The following is a 22,426-nucleotide window of genomic DNA, read 5'->3' on the forward strand; positions in this document are numbered from 1 at the left end:
TGAACAGGCAGCCTACAGAATGGGAGAAAATTTTTGAAATCTACCCATCTGACAAAGATCTAATATCCAGAATTTACAAGGAACTTCAGCGTATTTACAAGAAAAAAAAACCCCATTGAAAAGTGGGCAAAGAATATGGACAGACACTTCTCAGAAAAAGACATTTCCACAGCCAACAAACATATGAAAAAAAGCTTAACAACATTGATGATCAGAGAAATGCAAATCAAAACCACAGTGAGATACCATGTCACGCTGGTCAGAATGGCAGTTACTAAAAAGTCAGGAAGCGGGCCAGGCACTGTGACTCAGGCCTATAAACCCAGCACTTTGGGAGGCCAAGGTGGGTGGATCACCTGAGGTCAGGAGTTCCAGACCAGACTGGCCAACATGGTGAAACCCCATCTCTACTAAAAATACAAAAATTAGCCATACGTAGTGTTCTGTGCCTGTAATCCCAGCTACTCGGGAGGCTGCTACTCAGGAGGCTGAGGCAGGAGAATCACTTGAACCTGGGAAGTGGAGGTTGCAGTAAGCAGAGATCGCACCACTGCACTCCAGCCTGGGCGACAGAGTGAGACTCTGTCTCCAAAAAAAAAAAAAGTCAGGAAAAAATAGATCCTGGGGAGGCTGTGGAGAAATAGGAACACTTTTACACTGTCGGTGGGAGTATAAATTAGTTCAACCATTGTGGAAGACAGTATGGTGATTCCTCAAGGGTCTAGAACCAGAAATACCATTTGACCCAGCAATCCCGTTACTGGGCATATACCCAAAGGAATATAAATCATTCTACTATAAAGACACATGCACGTGTATGTTTATTGCAGCACTATTTACAATAGCAAAGACATGGAACCAACCCAAATGCCCATCAATGATAGACTGGATAAAGAAAATGTGGTACATACACACCATGAAACACTACACAGCCATAAAAAGGAATGAGAGCATGTCCTTTGCAGGGACATGGATTAAACTGGAAGCCATTACCCTCAGCAAACACAGAAACCGAAAACCAAACACTACATGTTCTCACTCATAAGTGGGAGTTGAACAGTGAGAACACATGGACACAGAGAGGGAAACAACACAAACCAGGGCCTGTTGAGGGGTGGGGGGGGTGAGGGGAGGGAACTTAGAGGATGGGTCAGTAGGTGAAGCAAACCACCATAGCACACGTATACCTATGTAACAAACCTGCATGTTCTGTACATGTATCCCATTTTGCTTTTTAAAGAAAAAACAAAAAATAAATATATGAAGTCTAGGCCAGGCATGTTGGCTCATGCCTGTAATCCCACCACTTTGGGAAGCCAAGAAAAAAAGAAATATTAAATCTAAATTTACATCTTGTTTCATGAGGGATATGTGGAACTTAGGGAAGCCAAGACAGGAATAAAAATGGTTAAAAATAAAGAATACAGTTGCTGAATATATGCTCTATGAGCCATAATGCAAATTTTAAAGACTTAGTTTGATGTGACTTGAATTCCTGAAGAGTTTTTTCTTTGGGTTTTCTTTTAACCTTGGCTTGTACATTAGATATGTTTTGTATTTTAGAAAGCAATTTGTGGAAAATTGGATTCTGAATCACATTTTTCTTTCTTTTTTTTGGTTCTACAATTTAAAAAAAAGAATGAAAGATAAAGAAAGAAAGAATACCAGTCTTTCTTTTTACTTTCCTTTTATTCATTTTTAAATTATTGTTATTATACTTTAAGTTCTAGGGTACATGTGCACAACGTGCAGGTTTGTTACATATGTATACATGTGCCATGTTGGTGTACTGCACCCATTAACTCATCATTTACATTAGGTATATCTCCTAATGCTATCCCTCCCCCCTACCCCCTCCCCACAATAGGACCTGGTGTGTGATGCTTCCCTTCCTGTGTCCAAGTGATCTCATTGTTCAGTTCCCACCTATGAGTGAGAACATGTGGTATTTGGTTTTCTGTTCTTGCGATAGTTTGCTGAGAATGATGGTTTCCAGCTGCATCCATGTCCCTACAAAGGACACGAACTCATCCTTTTTTATGGCTGCATAGTATTCCATGGTGTATATGTGCCACATTTTCTTAATCCAGCCTGTCACTGATGGACATTTGGGTTGATTCCAAGTCTTTGCTGTTGTGAATAGTGCTGCAATAAACATACGTGTGCATGTGTCTTTATAGCAGCATGACTTACAATCCTTTGGGTATTTCCCCAGTAATGGGACGGCTGGGTCAAATGGTATTTCTGGTTCTAGATCCTTGAGGAATCGCTACAGTTTTCCACAATGGTTGAACTAGTTTACAGTCCCACCAACAGTGTAAAAGTGTTCCTATTTCTCCACATCCTCTCCAGCACCTGTTGTTTCCTGATTTTTTAATGTGAATCACATTTTTCTGATGTTTCTCCTGAGTAAGTAATCCTTATCAAAGAGATTTCAATGTGCAGTAAAAACCATCTCAATCTAAATGTTTCTTCAGGCTTGGCCATTGTGACTCTATTTCTCTCTCCCCTACCTATCCTATATATTAATTTAAAAACCTTCATTCTGGGCCTGGTGCGGTGGCTCACACCTGTAATCTCAGCACTTTGGGAGGCTGAGGTGGGCAGATCACGAGGTTGGGAGTTTGAGACCAGCCTGGTTGACATGGTAAAATGCTGTCTCTACTAAAAATCCCCAAAATTGGCTGGGCGTGGTGGTGTGCACCTGTGGCCCCAGCTACTTGGGAGGCTGAGGCAGGGAAATTGCTTGAACTTGGGAGGCAGAGGTTGCAATGAGCCAAGATCGTGCCATTGCACTCCTGCCTGGGTGACAGAGCAAAACTCCGTCTCAAGAAACAACAAAACAAACCTTCATCCTGACATTTTCTTTTCCTTATCAGTCATTTGTTTACCTCATGGGGCCACCCTAGCCCCTTATCTCTTCTTTTTACCTTGCTAAGGTGTCAGTTTTGACACTGGTAAAAGGAGGGAGTGAGAAGGAACAGTTTCCATAGCCATTCTACTTCCTGCTTCCTATGGTTCTTCTAACTGCTTCTACCACTGCTACTCCCTCAATGCCAGCCCGCGTTACTGGGTGCCATGATAACAAATCACTAAAGCTCACTGACCCATATTCCTCTGAAATGTCAGTGCATGGTATCTTCATTGGTCTGTCAGTGATCCCCTCATTTGTCTGAGTGGAAAAAGAGGAACAAACAATCCCCCATTTTATGTTATCTCTGGTGCCAGTGGCTTTAGTGTCCTAAAGGTTAGGGGACAATCCTCTGTTCAAGAGATAAGCACTGCTAGTAGAAGGGAGAGCAGGCCAGAATCTCTGAAGTTCTTATCAGAAATAACAGCAGAACAACACCAGCTTCCGGTTTTTTGAAAGCCAACAACGACTTTACCACTGTAGTTTGTGATTTCCATATTTTTGACTATTCTTTTTTTTTTTTTTTTTTTTTTTTTTTGAGACGGAGTCTCGCTGTGTCGCCCAGGCTGGAGTGCAGTGGCGCGATCTCGGCTCACTGCAAGCTCCGCCTCCCGGGTTCACGCCATTCTCCCGCCTCAGCCTCCGAGTAGCTGGGACTACAGGCGCCCGCCACTGCGCCCGGCTAGTTTTTTGTATTTTTAGTAGAGACGGGGTTTCACCATGTTAGCCAGGATGGTCTCGATCTCCTGACCTCGTGATCCACCCGCCTCGGCCTCCCAAAGTGCTGGGATTACAGGCTTGAGCCACCGCGCCCGGCCTTGACTATTCTTAAAACAAATTTGAGCAACAGATGTTATTCCTGTTTTATAGATAAGGGAATGGAGACACAAGGAAGGTAGTTAACTTGCTTATGTTCAGATAGTGCAGTAAGTTTCAGAGTTGGCATTTGAATCTAAACCTACCTGATTCCAAAGCCTACACTCCTACACTATGCTGTGTTGCCTCTAAAGTAAAATAAATAGAGGACATAGAGCGAAGACTCAGAAGCTTGCTTGGGTTTTATACAGACTTAGGAAGAAGCCCATGTGCAGTTTATCTCCTCCAGCCCCTTACAAGCCTTTTCTCTACCTTCACTTCGTTTTGGTCCCTGTGCTACCTGAGTTTCTTAGGATTATTAGCAGAGACTTAGATCCAGGGGAGGCTTTGGAGATAGGAATTGAGTCCTTGTTTCTTTCTTTCTTTCTTTCTTTTTTTTATTGAGATGGAGTTTGTTGTTGCCCAGGCTAGAGTGCAATGACACGATCTCGGCTCACCACAACCTCCACCTCTCGGGTTCAAGCGATTTTCCTATCTGAGCCTCCCGAGTAGCTGGGATTACAGGCATGTGCCGCCAGGCCTGGCTACTTTTATATTTTTAGTAGAGATGGGGTTTCTCCATGTTGGTCAGGCTGGTCGTGAACTCCCAACCTCAGGTGATCTGCCTGCCTTGGCCTCCCAAAGTGCTGGGATTACAGGCGTGAGCCCCCGCGCCCGGCGAGTCCTTGTTTCTAATATCAGGGCTACAGAGCGAAGGGCCATATTTTTAGTTTCTGCAAGCGGGCAATATGAACACTCCTACATAATTTTTTTTTAGCTTACAGTTCTTCAGTGCTCTTCTATACGGGACTGTACTTGAGACACATCATGGGTAAAGTAGGCCTTTCTAGACAAGCCTAGCATTGTTTCTATGGGAAAATATGTTAGTAGTTCCAGCTAATAGACTTAACATACACTTTTGGAACATTATCCATATGGGAGTTGGAATCTGTACTCCAGATTTTCAGTAGAACTTACATTAAGAGACGACTCTTGGAAGGACTGTTTTCGTTAGATCCATCTACAAGAGCTTCCTGTTTTATTTGTGTCCATTTAATCAGGTTCTAATAAATAATACAAAATGATTTCACTCCTTTAAAAAATGAGTTCCATTTTTAATGATTTTTATTTTTGTACTTTTTGACAGATTAGTATAAATACAGCCTTAAAATTCAAAAGCTGTAAGAAGATACATAATGCAATGTTAAGTTTTTATCTAATCCCTGCCCTCCAGCCATGCAGTTTCTTTCTCTGTCGATTGTGAATTTTATGTTGGGTGTTGAATTGCTTTGCAGTGTTGGACTTGTTCTGCTGCACAGTTACTTGGAATCAGTTTCATCCTTTTAAGCTTTGCTTTTAAGCTTTGTTAAGATAGGTTTAGGATAGGTCCAGACCAACCCTTAGTTTGTCAGTTTAGTCCCACTGCTAAGGACTTTTCAGAACATGATGCTTTGTGTATAGTAAGAGGTCTTTCACTGTTCCCAGCCTTGTGTTGTTCTTTCTATGGCCTCAGGTAGTTTCCTTATGCATACATAGTTTAATATTCAGCCAAAGACTTCAGGAGACCCTTCTGTAGCCCTCTGAAGCTCTCATTCTGTGCAGATCCCTCTTCCTCATTTCTCTGCCCCACAGAGTTAGCTTTTGTAGCTTTCTTGAACTCTGATGTGTCCTTGAAATCAGCTCTGTTTTATTCTGTGTTCCTTCTGCCATAGCCTGGCAACTCTAGACAGTATTGCTGCGACAGTCACAGGACTCAGTTTTAAATATTTTAGGCATTGTAGCCCTGTCTGCCTGTTTTCCCATGCCTGAAATGTGTGTGTCTCTGTGTGTGTGTGTGTGTGTGTGTGTGTTTTGTACGGTTTGAAGTTGTTTAAAGTGGAAGGGTAAAACTAGTCTGGTCCCTGTGATTTCATCATGGTCAGAAGCTGAAGTCTGTGGGCATGTTTATGGACTTACACTAATATTGCACTTTCTTAGTTACCATAACTTAGGCTTGATCTTTGGTGGGAAAAAACATCTCCCAGCTTTTTTTTTTTCCCTTTCTTTTTCAACATTTTCTTGGCTATCCTTGGTTCTTAACATTTTTTTTTTCTTTTTCAAGAGTTTCTTGGCTATCCTTGATTCTTAACATTTTCTTACACATTTTCCATGTGATTTTTTTCATCAGCTTGTCACTTTATACAATAAAAATTTGTTGATATATTGATTGAGATTGCATTGAACCTGTAGAAGTCAGCTTGTCACTTTTGATTATTTTGAATGCTATTACAATTGGCAAATTAAAACATTATTTTGTTTGTAGCTGGTATATGGAAAAATTTTTATATTTCCTTTTATCCAGCAACCTCATAAAACTTATTAATTATAATAATTTGCTTGTACATTTTCTTTTGAACTAGTACATTCACAATTGTATCATGCATGAACAGTGACTATTTTATTCATTGTTTTTCCAATCTGAGTATCTTTGTTTTCCTTGCCTTTTTTAAATGACTAGGATATTTAGTATAGTATTAAAGAGATTTGGTGTGAGCAGGCATCCTTGTTTTGCATATCAGAGGGAAAACTCAACATTGTACGATTCAGTGTGATTTTTGCTATCAGTTTTTTTGTACAATCTTTTGAACAGATTAAGGAAATCCTCTTTCTGGCTTGCTAAGATGATTATTGGAAGAATGCTAAATTTTATCAAATGTCTTTTATCTGTTGAGATTATTATATGGTTTTTCTATTCTGTTAATGTGTTGAAATATGTTGATTGATTTTTCATATTTTAAACTTACTTTATTCCCTGGATATTTGAAATAAATACAGCTTTGTCATATTGTATCTGTATATAAATGTAGTTTTAGAAAATAAATAAAATATAAATATATAAAATGTTTTTAGGTACACTGGATTTGGTTTGCTCCTACTTTAGTAGATATTTTTTCATTTGAGTTTATGAACAACCTTGTCCTATAGTTTTCCTTTCTTGTAATGTTCTTGTCAATTTGTTTGTTTTTTCATGGTACAGTGCTAACATTTTTTTTTATTGAGATACAATTCACTACCATAAAATTCACTCTTGAAGTGTACAGCTTACTGCTTTTTAGTACATTCGCAAAGTTGTGCAACCATCACCACTGTTAAATTCCAGAACATTTTCATCACCCTGAAAAGAAACCCTGTATCCATTAGCAGTCGTTTTCTTTCCCTTAGCCCCTGGCAATCGCTAATCTACTTTCTGTCTCTATGGATTGCTTAATCTGGACATTTCATGTTAATGGAATCATGCAATATGTGGCCTTCTGTGTCTGGCTTCTTTCACTGATCTTAATGTTTTTAAGGTCCCCCTATGTTGTAGCATATATCAGTACTTCATTACTATTTATAGCCCTTACTGTGGCCCTCCCTTTTGTGGACTAAAACATAGACTAACAAAAAGAGAGCTCTTACTTTAGCTATAAAGTAGCTATTGTCTATTTAAAGCGAATTTTAGGAGGAGACATGAAAATAAACCAAGTGTTGCAAGTTAACACTGGGATTTAGTCAAGAATATGTCTATTATTATTGTACTTTAATGCAATTTTATTTCATGTTTTTTGGCTTTGTGCCCTCCTAGGGTTGGTTTTATCATAGTCTGCTGAGAATTGTGAATATGACTGTAAACTCTAGTGGGATTCTAGATTGAGGCCTCAGGAGAACTGACATTTTATTAAATGAATGTTTTTTATTCCTTTGCTTGATAAAAATGTACTAGAGGATTCTGTGGATGGTTGGAAAGACACGCAGAACTGCCACATTTTCCAGAATATTTAAGTTGCCAATGAATTAATTATTTAGATTGATTACTTAGTATTTGTCCGTTTCAAGTGCGCTAAGTATTTTAGGTGGATTAGCATGTAAATTTCACTATAATCTGATAAGATGGGTGCTAGTAATTATCTTTATAGATTAATAGAAGTGCACACATATAGTAAGTAGTAATTAGGGCTGGAATTTGAACCTAGGCAGTCTGACTTCAGCCACTATCCTAGATTGCTGCTGGATTTGTTGCTCAGATCTGCAGTTCAGGCAGCATTCCAATCAATCCTTTAGTTGCATAGTATATTTTATGTATCATAGAATGCCTTTATATACTTATTCAATATACATTTCTCAACACAACCAGGAGCAAAGTTGAAGTCGGTACACTTTCTTTTGCTTAATATTATACATATCAGAGTTTTTGTTCAGATAATCTTTATTCAACAGTTGTATTTTAAATATTACTAGATATCACACGTTGTGTTCTTTGGAAATTCCAAAGATGAGTTATGTTTGAATACTGTCCTTTAGGAAGAAAGTTAAGATATAAATCATGATACAAATTACAAAGTGCCCTAATAGAATGTTCTGGGAGATCTTAGTAGTGACATGTCATTCTGTGTTGTTAACTGTATTTTTCACTTGCACTTGGTTGTTTCACCCTTCTGACTCTTTCAGTTTTAAATTGGGTGATTTGTCCCTTCAGTTGTTAGTCATTCTGAGGTCTGTTTTTATTACTTGTGAAAATAAACTAGAACATATGGTTTTATTTGGTTTTAGGGAATGACAGAGGAAGAGGAAGACAAACTTCTGGCACTGAAAGACTTCATGATGAAATCTAATAAAGCAAAGGCCAATATAGTGGACCAGAGCCATCTTCATGATAGTAGTCAGAAAGGTGTAATTGACTTGGCAGCTTTAGGCATAACTGGGAGACAAGTTGATCTTGTTAAAACCAAACAAGAACCAGATGACAAACGGGGTTAGTATGCTTGTTTGTGTGTGTGTAGCTTGTTGTTGTTAGTTATTTTGTAAGACTGTTTTTTAGCTAATTAATAATAAAAATCCCCATTTCACAGATAAATAACTTTCAAATACAGTGACTCCATTACTTAGCAGGGAGATTTTGGGGAAGAAAATTAGGGAAGCATACTAACAGTTAAGGAAGTAACTTGCCAGAATCACAACTCTGTGTGTGACAAACCAAGGTCTGATTCCAAAGCTCTTCTTTTACAATAAAATCACGTTGTCACCATGGAAGGGTTTGACTGAAGATGAAATTCTGTTTTTTAACCCTTTAACCAGCAACCCAAGAACAATAGTGTATGTAAAATGGTATCAAGTTTTCTGGTTCGTTATTAGTAGGTAATGCCCAATGAATTCAAAAGAAAGGTCTTGCTATTAACAATGAAATGCAAGAGTAGAGACCAGATAAGACTTAACCATTTGCAGTCTTGAGATTTGGAACTGTGAGCTCTTGTGACATTGACATTGATTGTATGAAGTTTTTTAAGATCCTGTGCATACCCTTTTTGCATATGCATTCACTGCCAATTATATGTCTTTAAAATTTCCTCTATTCTAGCATTAGATTTCGAAGGCAGCTAGTGAATTGTATTTAAAATAAACTTCTAATTCCCAAATTCGAGAAAAAGTATTTGTAACTTAAGTTTTAATGGTTTAGATCCATAATATATAAAACATACAAATTAATAAGAAAGCAAGCCAAAAAAAGAAAGATTGAAGGATATGAACAACTGATAGAATAGAATGCATATATATGAAAAGGTAAATAATTTAATAAATGCAAATTAAAACAGATGCCATTTTCTTACTATTCGCTACTTTAGATATCGTGGTTACTTGAAATTGAGCTGACCTTGGGAAACTAGGAAGTAATTAGGTCTTATTATTAAAATCATTGGAAGCACATCTGTTCCATCTGCCCTAGAAATGAAATGAGAGTTAATGAGTTGATATATGAATATGAATAAATTAGAAATCTTAAGGAACAAATAGGATATGAAGTGTAGTGCTGTCCCTGCCCCCTCTCCTGTCCCCTCCAAAGGCAATAAAAGCACATAATGGTTTTAAAGGCTACTTTCAGACTAACTATTCCGAATATATTTTCATAGCCAGAAAACATGTAAAACAAGACTCAAACGTAAATGAAGAATGGAAAAGCATGTTTGGGTCACTGGACCCGCCAAACATGCCACAGGCCCTACCTAAAGGGAGTGATCAGGAGATGATTCAGACTGGGAAACCTCCTCGTTCCGAGTCCTCTGCTGGCATTTGTGTCCCTTTGTCAACTTCTCCACAGGTACTGTCACCCAGTCAGTGGTCCTTCTAATGTCTTTGAACCCCGTTCTGCTATATTGGATGTTTAAAGGCTGTGTACTGTAGTAGAAAAATCAATATGGTGACTTTTCTTTTAGGGAGGACATATTTCTTTCTAAGACAGGTTTATCTTTAATTTTATAGTGAGGAGGAAATCTAGTTATTGAAAGTACTAAAAAGGTCTCATTTTAGGGTACTTGCCAATAAAGTGATCTGAAATTGTGGGTTGAAGACACTATTATGAACTGTAATTATAATTAGGCTGCAGTGAACCTTTTAAATCTTTTTTATTCCTCCTCCAGTATAACATAGCTATATCTATAAAGTAGCAAAAATACTTCTGGGAAGAAGTCCCAAATTTCCTATGTGTGATAAATGTCATGATGCTTTTGATATACAGATCATTCCTGACAACAATGGTTAGACTTAGGATTTTTTGAGTTTGTATGGTGTGAAAGTGATATTCATTCATTAGAAACTGTACTCCGGTACCCATATAGCCATCCCATTTTTTGTGTTCAGTACAGATTTCAGTAAGTTACATGAGATAGTCAGCACTTTATTATAAAATAGGCTTTGTGTTAGATAATTTGCCCAACTGTTGGCTAATGTAAGGGTTCTGAGCATGTTTAAGGTAGGCTATGCTAAGCTGTGATGTTCAGTAGTTGGGTGTATTAAATGCATTTTCGACTTAATGATATTTTCAACTTATGATAGGCTTATTGGGATGTAATGCCATTGTAAGTTGAGGAGCATCTGTATTTGAAATAAGTTTGTAATTTAAGGAGCTCTTTCCTAGTCATTCATATCTTAAATAAAAAATATTAATTGAACCAGATTAAGTTGAAATTCCATTTCTTCTGTTCACTTAATGATAATTTTTGTTTAATGTTATTTTCGTGCTAATCTTTTTTTATATATAAAATGTAGGATTTATATAAAAAATGGAAATGTAGCATTTGTGGTTGAACTTCATTTTAACTGGGTTTTCATTGAAAAATGTATTTAAATGAATTTTAAAATTGGTACATTAATGAGGACAAAAAGCTGTTATAATTTATAGATAAAAACATGGGTACACTTTTATCTTCAAATATACTTTGCTTATGACGTAAATAGTTAGAATTCTATTTGTTTTGTAGGTTCCAGAAGTGACAACTGTCCAAAATAAAAAACCAGTAATACCGGTTTTAAGTAGTACAATTTTACCATCCACCTATCAGATTCGGATTACAACTTGTAAAACTGAACTTCAGCAACTCATCCAGCAAAAGCGGGAGCAGTGCAATGCTGAGAGAATAGCTAAGCAGATGATGGAAAATGCTGAATGGGAGAGTAAACCACCACCACCTGGTAAAAGTTCCATTGATAGGTAGTTATAGTCTAGTCTGGGTGCTTAAGGCTAGAATCTAATAGAGGAAATGAATACTTAACTACCAGACAAAAGAGGTAAGAACAGAAATGTTATTTGGGAAACCCAGAGGAAGAAGCAGTGAGTAAGAAATTGTGTCATTATTTGTTGATTTGGAGCTTTTTAGTTGTGGGGGCAGCTGGCAAAGTCATATTTAGGCCAATCACATAATAATTTAGCCTATCTGTGCTTCATTTTCCCCACTTATAGTACTAGGTTTTACCTGTTTAATGTCTTGCCACTTTCTCATTTGAATGTCTGGCTTCTTTGACCAAATTCCTGCTTTTAATTTCTGGAAGGTTTAACATACTTTGATTAATATTAAGAAAAAGTTAGAAAATTTAGAAAATGATGAGTACTTTTGAAAAGAAAATAGGCTGGGTGTGGTGGCTTACTCCTGTAATCCCAGCACTTTGGGAGGCTGAGGTGGACGGATCACTTGAGGTCAGGAGTTCGAGACCAGCCTGGTTAACATGGTGTCACCCTATCTCTACTAAAAATACAAAAATTAGCCAGGTATGGTGGCACACGCCTGTGATCCCAGCTACTCAGGAGGCTAAGGCAGGAGAATTGCTTGAACCTGGGAGGTAGAGGTTGCAGTGAACTGAGATTATGCCACTGCATTCCAGCCTGGGCAACAGAGCAAGACTCCGTCTCAAAATAATAATAATAATAATAATAATAATAATAATAATAAAGTAAATAAATAAATAAATAAAAAAGAAAACAACATCACCTTTAACCCTACGCCTTAACGATGATCAACATTAAAATTATGAGGAAGCAGTTCTGTATTGTTAAGACTTAAAAGTAATTTAGAGATACTTCAAATGAAAATCTGACTCAGCTATTTTAGCAGACTTGCCTAGTGTAATGTAGCAGAGCTAGTCTTTGACACTAGATTTGTAGGTTGAAAAATATTTTTTGAGTTTCTGTCTCTACATTTTAATGATAAAAATTGAAATTGAGAAGATGCATAGTGTGCTTATATATAGATATTTACAAATCATGTGAATTCCCATGGGCTATTGATGTGGACTTGGGGAAAATGCTGGTAAAGGTCAATGATTTAAAGATTTAGAAGATACTGTTAAGTGGCAAGTAGCATCGTTAGTTGCATAAATTTTCTTATCAAAATAAATATTTTGGAATTTTTTAATGTTGAAACTTTGTGATATGAATCAATATTATATACCAGCGCTACTTTAAAAACTGAAAAGTTGAGCACAGACTGCTGTATTTTATGTAGAATCTGTCTTTGTAAGTGGCATATTATACTTAGTAGAGTAATACATTTTATTTAATAAATCACAGAAAAGATGTCAAATTTTGTAGTTCAAGAAATGTGCAGTGACTGTTGGACTCTTGATTTTTTTCTTTCTGCACTTGAGTAGCTGTGAAATTGATTTTCTCCAGAGGGAATGTGCAGCCTAGCCTGGTAGATTATTAGATTTCATGACAAAGTGTTTTTGATCACTTTCAAATCCAGCATATTCTTAAAAATCACATTTAGCTACTGTTCCCACACATGTGAGCCAGAGATCTAAGGGGAAACGTTTTGTTTTTCGTTTTAGAGTAAGCTCGGTTTGGCAGTGGTATCAGTTTCATTTTTGTTTCTTAGTGAAAAGAAATCATTTCTAAAATGACATTATCATCACTCAGGTTGCCACAATGGTGATTCCCAGTACAGTATGCTCTTTAGCATAGCTTTCTGTTTTATTTTAAAATCTTACGATATTAAATATAATGAACTGTTATACTTAATACAAAAGAAGCTATCAAACATTGAAGACAGTTATGTGCAGGTACTTACGTTAGGTGCTGTGAATGAACCATGAATGGATAAGATATGGTTTTTGGTCCCAGGGAATGTATAATTTATTAGAGGAAATTAATCATACTCAAAAGAAGAATATACATAAGAAAACATAGGTTATAGATGGCAAAGTACTGGAAAGTCCATGAACATTCTGAGGCTGTAATTTACAATACCATTTATACTAATGTGTTTATACCATAGAATAAATGATTTCAAGTAAAAAGAGAATCAACCAACATTTGGATGTTTACTATAGGCTATGGATAATATTAGATTCTTGTATATATCTCATTTGTTCATATAGTCACCCTTTGGGTTAAGTAATATCTCCCTCATTGTACATTTAGGAAATTAAAGGTCATAGAGTTTAAATAAGTAGCTCAAGCTCTCACTTTTATGTATAGTGGAACTGGGCCTCCTAGTGCCCAGTTTCTCTAGACTAGTCATTACCCCATCTACTGAGTCAGTAGGCAGGGATTTCAGAGGTAGCAGGTACCCCTGTGCCTTCATTTTCAGTTAACTGTCGTGCTTTGTCAGATACTGGAGAAGGGCCCCAGGGGCTGCCTTTGTGAAGCTATTTAAGCAACACTTAATTGCTAAGTTGATGTCTCAGTAAATAATATCTGTCATGGTCCAATAGACCACTCTTTATTGGCAACTATTGGTACTTCCAAATATTTTAGTTGTGATTGTTTGCAAGCTGGTTGTTGGTTATTATAATGGGGGATGATGGGGAGATTGTATTTGTAAACTACAGTTTATGATACGCTCCTTTGCTTTTCCTTAGGGTGGCGTCCTAAAGGGCTATTAGTTGCCCATCTTCATGAGCATAAATCTGCTGTGAATCGAATTAGGGTCTCTGATGAACACTCACTTTTTGCAACATGTTCAAATGATGGCACAGTGAAAATCTGGAACAGTCAAAAGATGGAGGGGAAGACCACCACTACCAGGTACCATCTGCTCAGGAATGAATCAGTTCGTTAATTCAAATCAACAAATGTTTATTGAGTGCTTACTCTATAACAACCACTGTTAGGGATAGCAGGCATATAGCAACGATAAATAGACAAAAATCCTTCTGTGGTGGAGCTTACCTTCTACTGGAAAGTAAGAGACAAGGAAAGTATAAGTAAAACAGCTAATGTGTTAAATGGTTAAAAATAATTGTGGTAAAAAATACATCTGGAAAGGAAGATAGGAAATGCAGTAGAGGTGGGGTAGGGTAGAATTTAAATAAATTAACCAGAGAATGCCTCACAGGGAAAGTGACATTTGAGGAAGGACTTGAAAAAAGTGAGAGAAAGCCATGTGGATATCTTGTGGAAAAACATTCCAGGCAGAGGAAACAGTCATTTCAAAGGCCCTGAAGAAGAAACATGTTTGGCATGATTGAGGAATAGCAGAAAGGTCTTTGTGGCTGGAGCAGAGTGAGCAAGATGGAGGAGTAAGAGGGGCCAATTAGATATGGCCTTGTAGGCTGTTGTAAAGGACTTTGACTTTGACTCTGAGTGAGGTGGGGAGCCTTTGAAGAGTTCCGAGTAGGGGGAGATATGATCTGAGTTAGCTGTCAACAGAATTACACTGGCTATTATGTTGAGAATAGACTGAAGAGGAGCAGGGCAGAAGCAGTTAGGAGACTTTTAATAATCAGACAAGAGCTGGTGGCTTACTAGCAGTATGAGGTGGTGGGAAACGATCAGATCCTGTATATAACAAGATTTGCTGAATCAGTTAGATGGAATATGATCATGAGAAATGTAAAAAAAACTATAGAATGGCTAACTGTATAAGGAAAACAAATAGTGTACCATTGCCACACTCCTGTGGACAAGAAGGATATAATTTATGACTTCAAATCCCTAAGACTTTAAATATGCATGATGTGATTTTAATAAATGTGATTATGATAAGATTTTAGAATTGTACAACTTTGTAAGTATGTCCCTATCTGATTTGTAGTTTATCCTCCTTCTGTTTCTTTCTTTCTCTGTATTGGTTCTACTGTACTCTTTTTTTTTTTTTTTTTTTTTTTTTTGAGACAGAGTCTCGCTCTGTCACCCGGGCTGGAGTGCAGTGGCACTATCTTGGCTCACTGCAAGCTCCGCCTCCCGGCTTCACTCCATTCTCCTGCCTCAGCCTCCCGAGTAGCTGGGACTACAGGTGCCTGCCACCACGCTGGGCTAATTTTTTGTATTTTTAGTAGAGACGGGGTTTCACCATATTAGCCATGATGGTCTCGATCTCTTGACCTCGTGATCTGCCCGCCTCGGCCTCCCAAAGTGCTGGGATTACAGCCGTGAGCCACCACGCCTGGCCCGTTCTACCATATTCTTATTTGTTCTTTGCCTAGTTTGGTCTGAAAAGAAAGCTACTAGAAATCAGAATTGAATCTCATCTATGTAAAAAGATGTGGGGAATCTCTGGTGCTTTTCTTGTAAATTCATTGACCATAATTAACCACAAAATCATCAAACAACAAAATATCTTTGATAACTAAAATAATTTAAAAGTTTACTCTTTACTTACCAACCTGATAAGATTTTGTGCTGATTAGCTCTATATTTTTACACCATGCTTAATTATTGTATTTTTCCTTATTCTGTCTTTGTGTTGTATTGGTCAGAAGATAATTTAAAAAGAAGAATCCTAGGTCCATGTAGAAATTTTTTTGTCAACATTTTACTATAAAATTTTCAAATATACAAGCAAAGTTGAAAGTGTTTAACAGTGAACATCCATGTACTTGCCACCTAGATTTGTAATGATTTTACTATGTTTGCTGTGTTTTATAACTATTCATTTATCCACCTCCCATCAATCTATTCTTTAAAATTTTTATTTTACTTCTTAGAGTCAGGGTCTCTTTTGCCCAGGCTAGAGTGCAGTGGCCTGATCATAGCTCACTGTAACCTTGAACTCCTGGGTTTCGAGTAATCCTTTTGCCTCAGCCTCTCAGGTAACTAGGACTATAGGCGCATGCCACCATACCCAGTTAATTTATAGCTCTTTTTTCTTCTTGATATAAAATTTGTATGCTATGAAGTACGCAGATCTCAAGTGAACCATTCCATGAGTTCTGACAAATAAAACCTCTACATCCTGAATCCTTCTCAAGATACAAAATTTGACCATCATACCAGGATGTTCCCTCCTATCCCTTTCTTTTAAATCCCTGCTCTTTTCTTCCCCTTCTACTACCATTCTTTTGATTTTTTCCTAACCATTCTTAGCTTTTTTTTTTCCTTTTTTTTTTTTTTTTGAGATAGTCTCACTCTGTTTCCCAGGCTGGAGTACAGTGGCATGATCCTGGCTCACTGTAACCTCTGCCTCCTGGGTTCAAGTGATTCTCCTGCCCCAGCCTCTCAAGTAGCTAGGACTACAGGCGTGTGCCACCACACCTGGCTAATTTTTGAATTTTTAGCAGAGAGGGGTTTTGCCATTGTTGACCAGGTTGGTCTTGAACTCTTGACCTCAAGTGATCCGCCAGCCTCAGCCTCCCAAAGCACTGAGATTACAGGTGTGAGCCACTGCACCCAGCCCATTCTTAGCATTTTAATTAGCATTTTAAGTACCTCTTCTGATAATTGTTTTCCAAATGGTTCTTTGTTATTATCAGTTGGATTCATTGTCCCCTTTATTAGGATGGTAAATTGCAAAAACCCTGCTTGTTAGTTCTGAAGTGATTTTTATTACAGTCATACTTTCTGTATCCCAGTGTCATGCTTTAGACAGTGTTGTTTCGGTATCCCATTTCAGTTAATAATATCCCCCAAATTTTGGTAATTTAGCTGACTTAATAGAATTTGGGAAGTCTGTATGATTAGGAGACTGGATCTCCTCTGAATGCAGTTACTCTTTTGCTTTGCTGTAACACCTGCTCTCTTGTTTGTGGGCAGCCATGGGCCTTGGATTGGGAAAGAGTGTAAGAAAATGCAGTGTGTCGCCCTTATCACATCCCTTTATTGACTAGTGAGGGAGAAGGAAGCAATTCTTATTGCTAGAGCCAAGTGGGGAACAGCTGGTGGCAGGGAAAGAACAGCAAAACTAATGTGTTTTCTTAGGAAATGTTGCTAGTACATTCTGACTAAGAGGAGTTTCCCCCAGGAGTGATGTTGGCAGACCATTCAGTTCCCAGTCCTGATTTTCTTACTGAATTGTGATTGGTGATTTACGCTACTTAGATCTTGGCTCTGCCATTTTCTTTTTTCTTATTTGAGTTAAACTTTCAGTTTGTCCCTTTGGGACTAGTTGTTGAAAAATTGCTGTTTTTCTAAACTTTTGCACAGATTTTTCAACTTATTTATAGTATTTTAAATTACATTTTCTGTGTTTTCTTCTTGTGCTACCTTATTTCTGGCTCATTCAGCTTCTCAATTTTAGGGGAGATGGATGCATTTGTTATTTGTTGAAATTGGGGTGGTAGTAAAGTAAGTGGAGTTCTATCACAGTGAAAACTTAAAACAATATGAGTGGTACAAAAGAAAGTTGTCAGTGTTAGGGTTACATATTTTGGAGTCACTGGTAGTGTTACTGGGGGATCCTTGCTCCCAGAGCTCCCAAGATGGTGGCGGGCCACTTGCAAGATGGTGGCAAGCCTCGTATTCTCTGACCTGGGGTTCTTGGCCTCACAGATTCCAGGGAATGGAATCTTGGGCTATGTGGTGAGTGTTATAGCTCTATTAGAAGCAGTGGGTCACGGAAGAGAACCATGGAACCCAGTGACTAGTGTTCAGCTCGATTAGGACGAACCCAGGCACTTAGCCGTGCAGGAACAGTGGCAAGCCTTTAGCCCTATCGGGAGTGGCAGTGGGCGCCTTGCTAGATCAGGAGCACAGCGGACACCCTGCAAGATCTGGAGGGATGGAAGTCAGCAGCGGGTCTGTGACAGCAGCAAACAGCAGTAGTGGACGGCCAGTGAAAGCTTAGCTTGAGCCATAACAAAACACGGACCAGAAGAGTGCAGTTGCAAGATTTAATACAGTGAAATAGAGTGAAAACAGAGCTCCCATATAAGGGGAGGGGACCCAAAGGGGGTTGCCCTTGCTGGCTTGAATGCCTGGGTTTATAGCCTGATCCTTGTCCCTCCTGCTGTGCTCTCAGGCAATAGATGATTGGCTATTTCTTTACCGAGTTTAAAGGCGGATGCAGTCACCTTCCCAGCTAGGCTTAGGGATTCTTAGTCGGCCTAGGAAGTCCAGCTAGTCTTGTCTGTCAGTAGTATTGAAAGTCAAAGTTTTTGAGTGACTATAAAGTAAAGGGATTATGAAGGGCAACAAAGGCCTGATGTTTGAATCTTAGGAAATTGAATTTTTGGAACAGGAAGAGAGGGGCAAGAAAGGGAAAGAGAAGAAACCATTTAAGTTAATATTATAAACTACAATGAAAGAGAAAACTTATTAAAGGAATATGTAGGCCTCTCTCAAAGGAGACAAAAACTCCTACTAGCATGAAAACCTCATAATGCCATTGGTGCACTCTCATACAGTGCCCTCTGGTGGAATGCAATTGATGCCTCTTCCCTGGAGGTGTTTTTTTACAATATATGTATCCAAGCCTTTATGATGTACATATCCTAAGGAAATAACTAAGAATCAACTCAGATTTAGTTTCAAGACTGTTCAGATTGACTTTCTTTATAATAGCAAAAAATTAGGAGCACACTAAAAGTTCAGCAGCCATTATCAATGAAAGACATTAATAATTGTGTTTTTTAAAATTAGGTTTAAGAAGAGCATATGGGGTTTCTATTTTGGAATGGCATAGTAAATCTGTTCCTCCATAAAGCAGTGAGAATACTGGCAAAGACTGGCAAAGTCAATTTTCTGAGAACTTTGGAAATCAGCTAACGCCTTGCAGCAATCTAAAGTGGATTCAAGAAAAACACTTGACTCTCCATAAGAACAGTGAGCCATGTCATCTTTAACTTACTGTAATCTCATCCCCCTTTACCAGCTCTGTGATAGTCTGGAAAACAGCCTCATAACTATGGTAGCCATGAAAACTAGCCCCTTAGTAGCCAGTGGAGGGGTCATAATAGCATTGGAGCTCCCCAAAAGCCCATCTCCAGAGAATTGTGACTATTTGACCTCTGCGCCAGCTGGCTGTAAAGTTCCATTTTCAGGACCCATCTTTATTTGACTTGGCTCATACCTTGTTCTTTGAGAAAACTCTTACTCACAGGGTACTTGTTGAAAATAATCATCACCATTTATTTAACATAGCAGTCATCTTGAGGTGGCATCAAGAGGCTGACAGAAAGCTTAAAAGGAAGAACTGGGTAATGAGATGTCCATATGGGCCTTTGAAAAGTTTTGATCTATCCCTGGGTCCTTATAAGACCACATGTATGTGTAGAGTTGTGCACATACCCAGGAAGGAACTGAAAAGACCAGATTCTCATGTCTGGCTGGCTTTGAGACTCTGTGCAAGCAAGAACTGAAGACTAAAGCAGAGATGTAAAATGCCTGATGGAGTGTTGAAGGTGTGCCACAACATAAACAAAACCCTCAGTAAAAGGCTGGAACACTTAATTGTTCAAGGCATTGAAGGAAATACCTGCCAGTTATATAGGTGACCACTTACCTAACTGAACAGAGACTTCAGTGGCCACATATGACAAAGAATACAGACTTTATAGAATTAGTCCAAGCAAGTCACTAAACAAATAGCAACAGCTTTGGAATCTTATTTCCAACGTTGACACATTATATTAATTTTGAATGCACAGTTTTGAACAAAAGATTACAAGTTAGGCAAAGAAGCAAGTAAGGATGGCTTATACATAGGAAAAAACCTTACTAGACACAGATTTTAAATCAGCTATTAAAAATATGTGCAAAGAATTAAAAGAAACCATGTCTAAATAATTAAAGGAAAATATGAGAACATTGTCTAACCAAATAGACAATATTAATAAAGAGGTAGAAATCATAAAATAGAAATTCTGGAACTGAAAAGTATAATAACTGAAAAAATTTGCTGGAGAGCTTCAATAGCAGATTTCCACTGATAAGAGCAAAAAATTAGAGAATTTGAAGATGATTGATATTATCCAGTCAGAGGTACAAAAAAGAAAAGAATGAAGAAAAATGAGTAGAGCCTCAGAGACCTGTGGTTACTATCAAGCATTCTCACACATGCATAATAAAAGTTCCAGAGGGAGAGGAGATGGAAAAGGGGACAGAAAGAATATTTGAAGAAATAATGCCTGAGAACTTTTCATGTTTGATGGAAAACGTTAATCTGCCAAGCCAAGAATTCAGTGAACTCTAAATAGGACAAAATCAAGCAAGCCATACCTGGACACATCATACACTATTGGAAGACAAAGACAGAATTTTGAAAGCAGAGAGAGAAAAGTGACTCATCACATACAAGGGATCTTCTATAAAATTAACAGTTGATTTTTAAGTCAGAAATAATAGAGGCCAGAAGTCAGTGTGTTGAAAGGAAAAGACTGTCGACCAGTAATTCTGTGGCAGTAAAATTGTCCTTCAGAAACCAAGGAGAAATTAAGACATTTCAAGATAAATAAAAACAGGGACTTTATTGCCAGTAGATTTGCCCTAAAAGAAATACTAAAGGGAGTCCTTTATGCTGAAATGAAAGAATATGATACAGTGACTTCAATCCGTATAAAGAAATGAAGAGCACTAGTAAAGATAACATAAGTAAATACGAAAGTACAAATTATTTTTATTTGTAACTCTTTTTACCTGCTATCTGATTTCGAAAGATGACTGCATAAAGAGATAATTATAAGACTGTCAGTGGGCTTATAACATGTAGATATGTAATTTGTATGACAATAGTTATATGTATGAGGGAGGAGGGAAGAGAAGACAGAGCAAAGTTTTTATGTATTACTGAAATTAAGTTGGTATTAATTTGATTATTTTATGATGTTCATTGTATTCTCAGAGCAACCACAACTTATAAATGTAATCAGAAGGCAGAGTTGATAGAAAGGGTGAAAAACATGATCCAACTATATGCTATGTATGATAGACACACTTTAGATTTAAAGACATAAATAGGCTGAAAGTAAAAGAAATGAGAAGATAAACCATGCAAATAGTACCTAAGAAAGAGCTAGGCCAGGTGCAGTGGCTCATGCCTGTAATCCCAGCACTTTGGGAGGCTAAGGCGGTGGATCACCTGAGATCAGGAGTTCGAGACTAGCCTAGTCAACATGGCAAAACCATGACTCTACTAAAAATAAAAAAAATTTTTGCCAGGCATGGTGGCACGCACCTGTAGTCCCAGCTACTCGGGAGGCTGAGGTAGGAAAATTGCTTGAACGCGGGAGGTGGGGGTTGCACTGAGCTGAGATCACGCCCCTGCACTTCACCTTGGGTGACAAAGCGAGACTCTGTCTAAAAAAAAAATAAATAAATGCTGGAGTGGCCAATGTCAGATAGAACATAAACTTTAAGGCACAAATTTCTCCTAGAGACGACGAAGGAGATTTTATAATGGTAAAAGAATAAGTTCATCATCAAGACATAACAATTACAAACATACTTAACAGCAGAGCCCCAAAAACACACTAAGCAAAACCCAATAGAATTGAAGGGAAAAATAGATAATTCCGTTATAATAGTGGGAGCCTTTAGTAGCTTGTTTTCAAGATGGATAGAACAACTAAACATAAGATCAGCAAAGAAATAGAAAATGTGAGCAACACTACAAACCAACCAGATTTAACAGGTATCAGTAGAATTCTCCACTCAGAAACAGCAGAATATAAATCTTCCTTAATTGTACATGTAATCTTTTCTATATTTAACCATATATTAGGTCACAAAACAAACCTCAATAAATTTAAAAGGATTGAAAGCATATGAAGTATGTTTGCTAACCAAATTGCAATGAAACTAGGTATCAGTAACAGAAAGGAAGTTGGGAAATTCTCAAATACATGGAGATTAAACAATATATAGCTAAATACCCAGCATTTCAAAAGGAAATTAGAAAATACTTTGAGATGAATGAAAATGAGAACAGCATACTAAAACTTGGATAATGCATCTAGAGGAGTACTAAAAGAGAAATTTATCACTATAAACATTCATATTAAAAAAGAAGAAAGATCCTGAATTAGTAACTTAACCCTAACCTTAAGAAACTAGAAAAAGAGCAAACTTAAAGCAAGTAGAAAGGAATGATAAAGACTAAAGAGGAAATAAATGAAATAGTAGAAAAAAAAAAAAAATCAGCAAAGGTAGAAATTGGTTGTTTGTAAAGATCAACAAAATTGGCACACCTTTAGTGATCAATAAAAAGAGAGGACTCAAGT

The 22,426-nt window shown here is 37.7% G+C and overlaps 1 protein-coding gene across 1 annotated transcript in view; it reads left to right on the forward strand.

Annotated features, from left to right (window-relative positions):
• The window catches only part of PIK3R4 (phosphoinositide-3-kinase regulatory subunit 4), a 72,617-nt gene that overhangs the window by 33,012 nt on the left and 17,179 nt on the right, over positions 1-22,426 (forward strand). The window contains exons 10-13 of the mRNA XM_025376804.1: positions 8,336-8,537; positions 9,691-9,878; positions 11,038-11,248; positions 13,913-14,078. Coding sequence (XP_025232589.1) covers positions 8,336-8,537; positions 9,691-9,878; positions 11,038-11,248; positions 13,913-14,078 — 767 coding nt within the window. The remainder of the gene's footprint in view (positions 1-8,335; positions 8,538-9,690; positions 9,879-11,037; positions 11,249-13,912; positions 14,079-22,426) is intronic.

This window comes from Theropithecus gelada, chromosome 2 (genome assembly GCF_003255815.1).
Source record: "Theropithecus gelada isolate Dixy chromosome 2, Tgel_1.0, whole genome shotgun sequence".
Classification (NCBI taxonomy): Eukaryota; Metazoa; Chordata; class Mammalia; order Primates; family Cercopithecidae; genus Theropithecus; species Theropithecus gelada.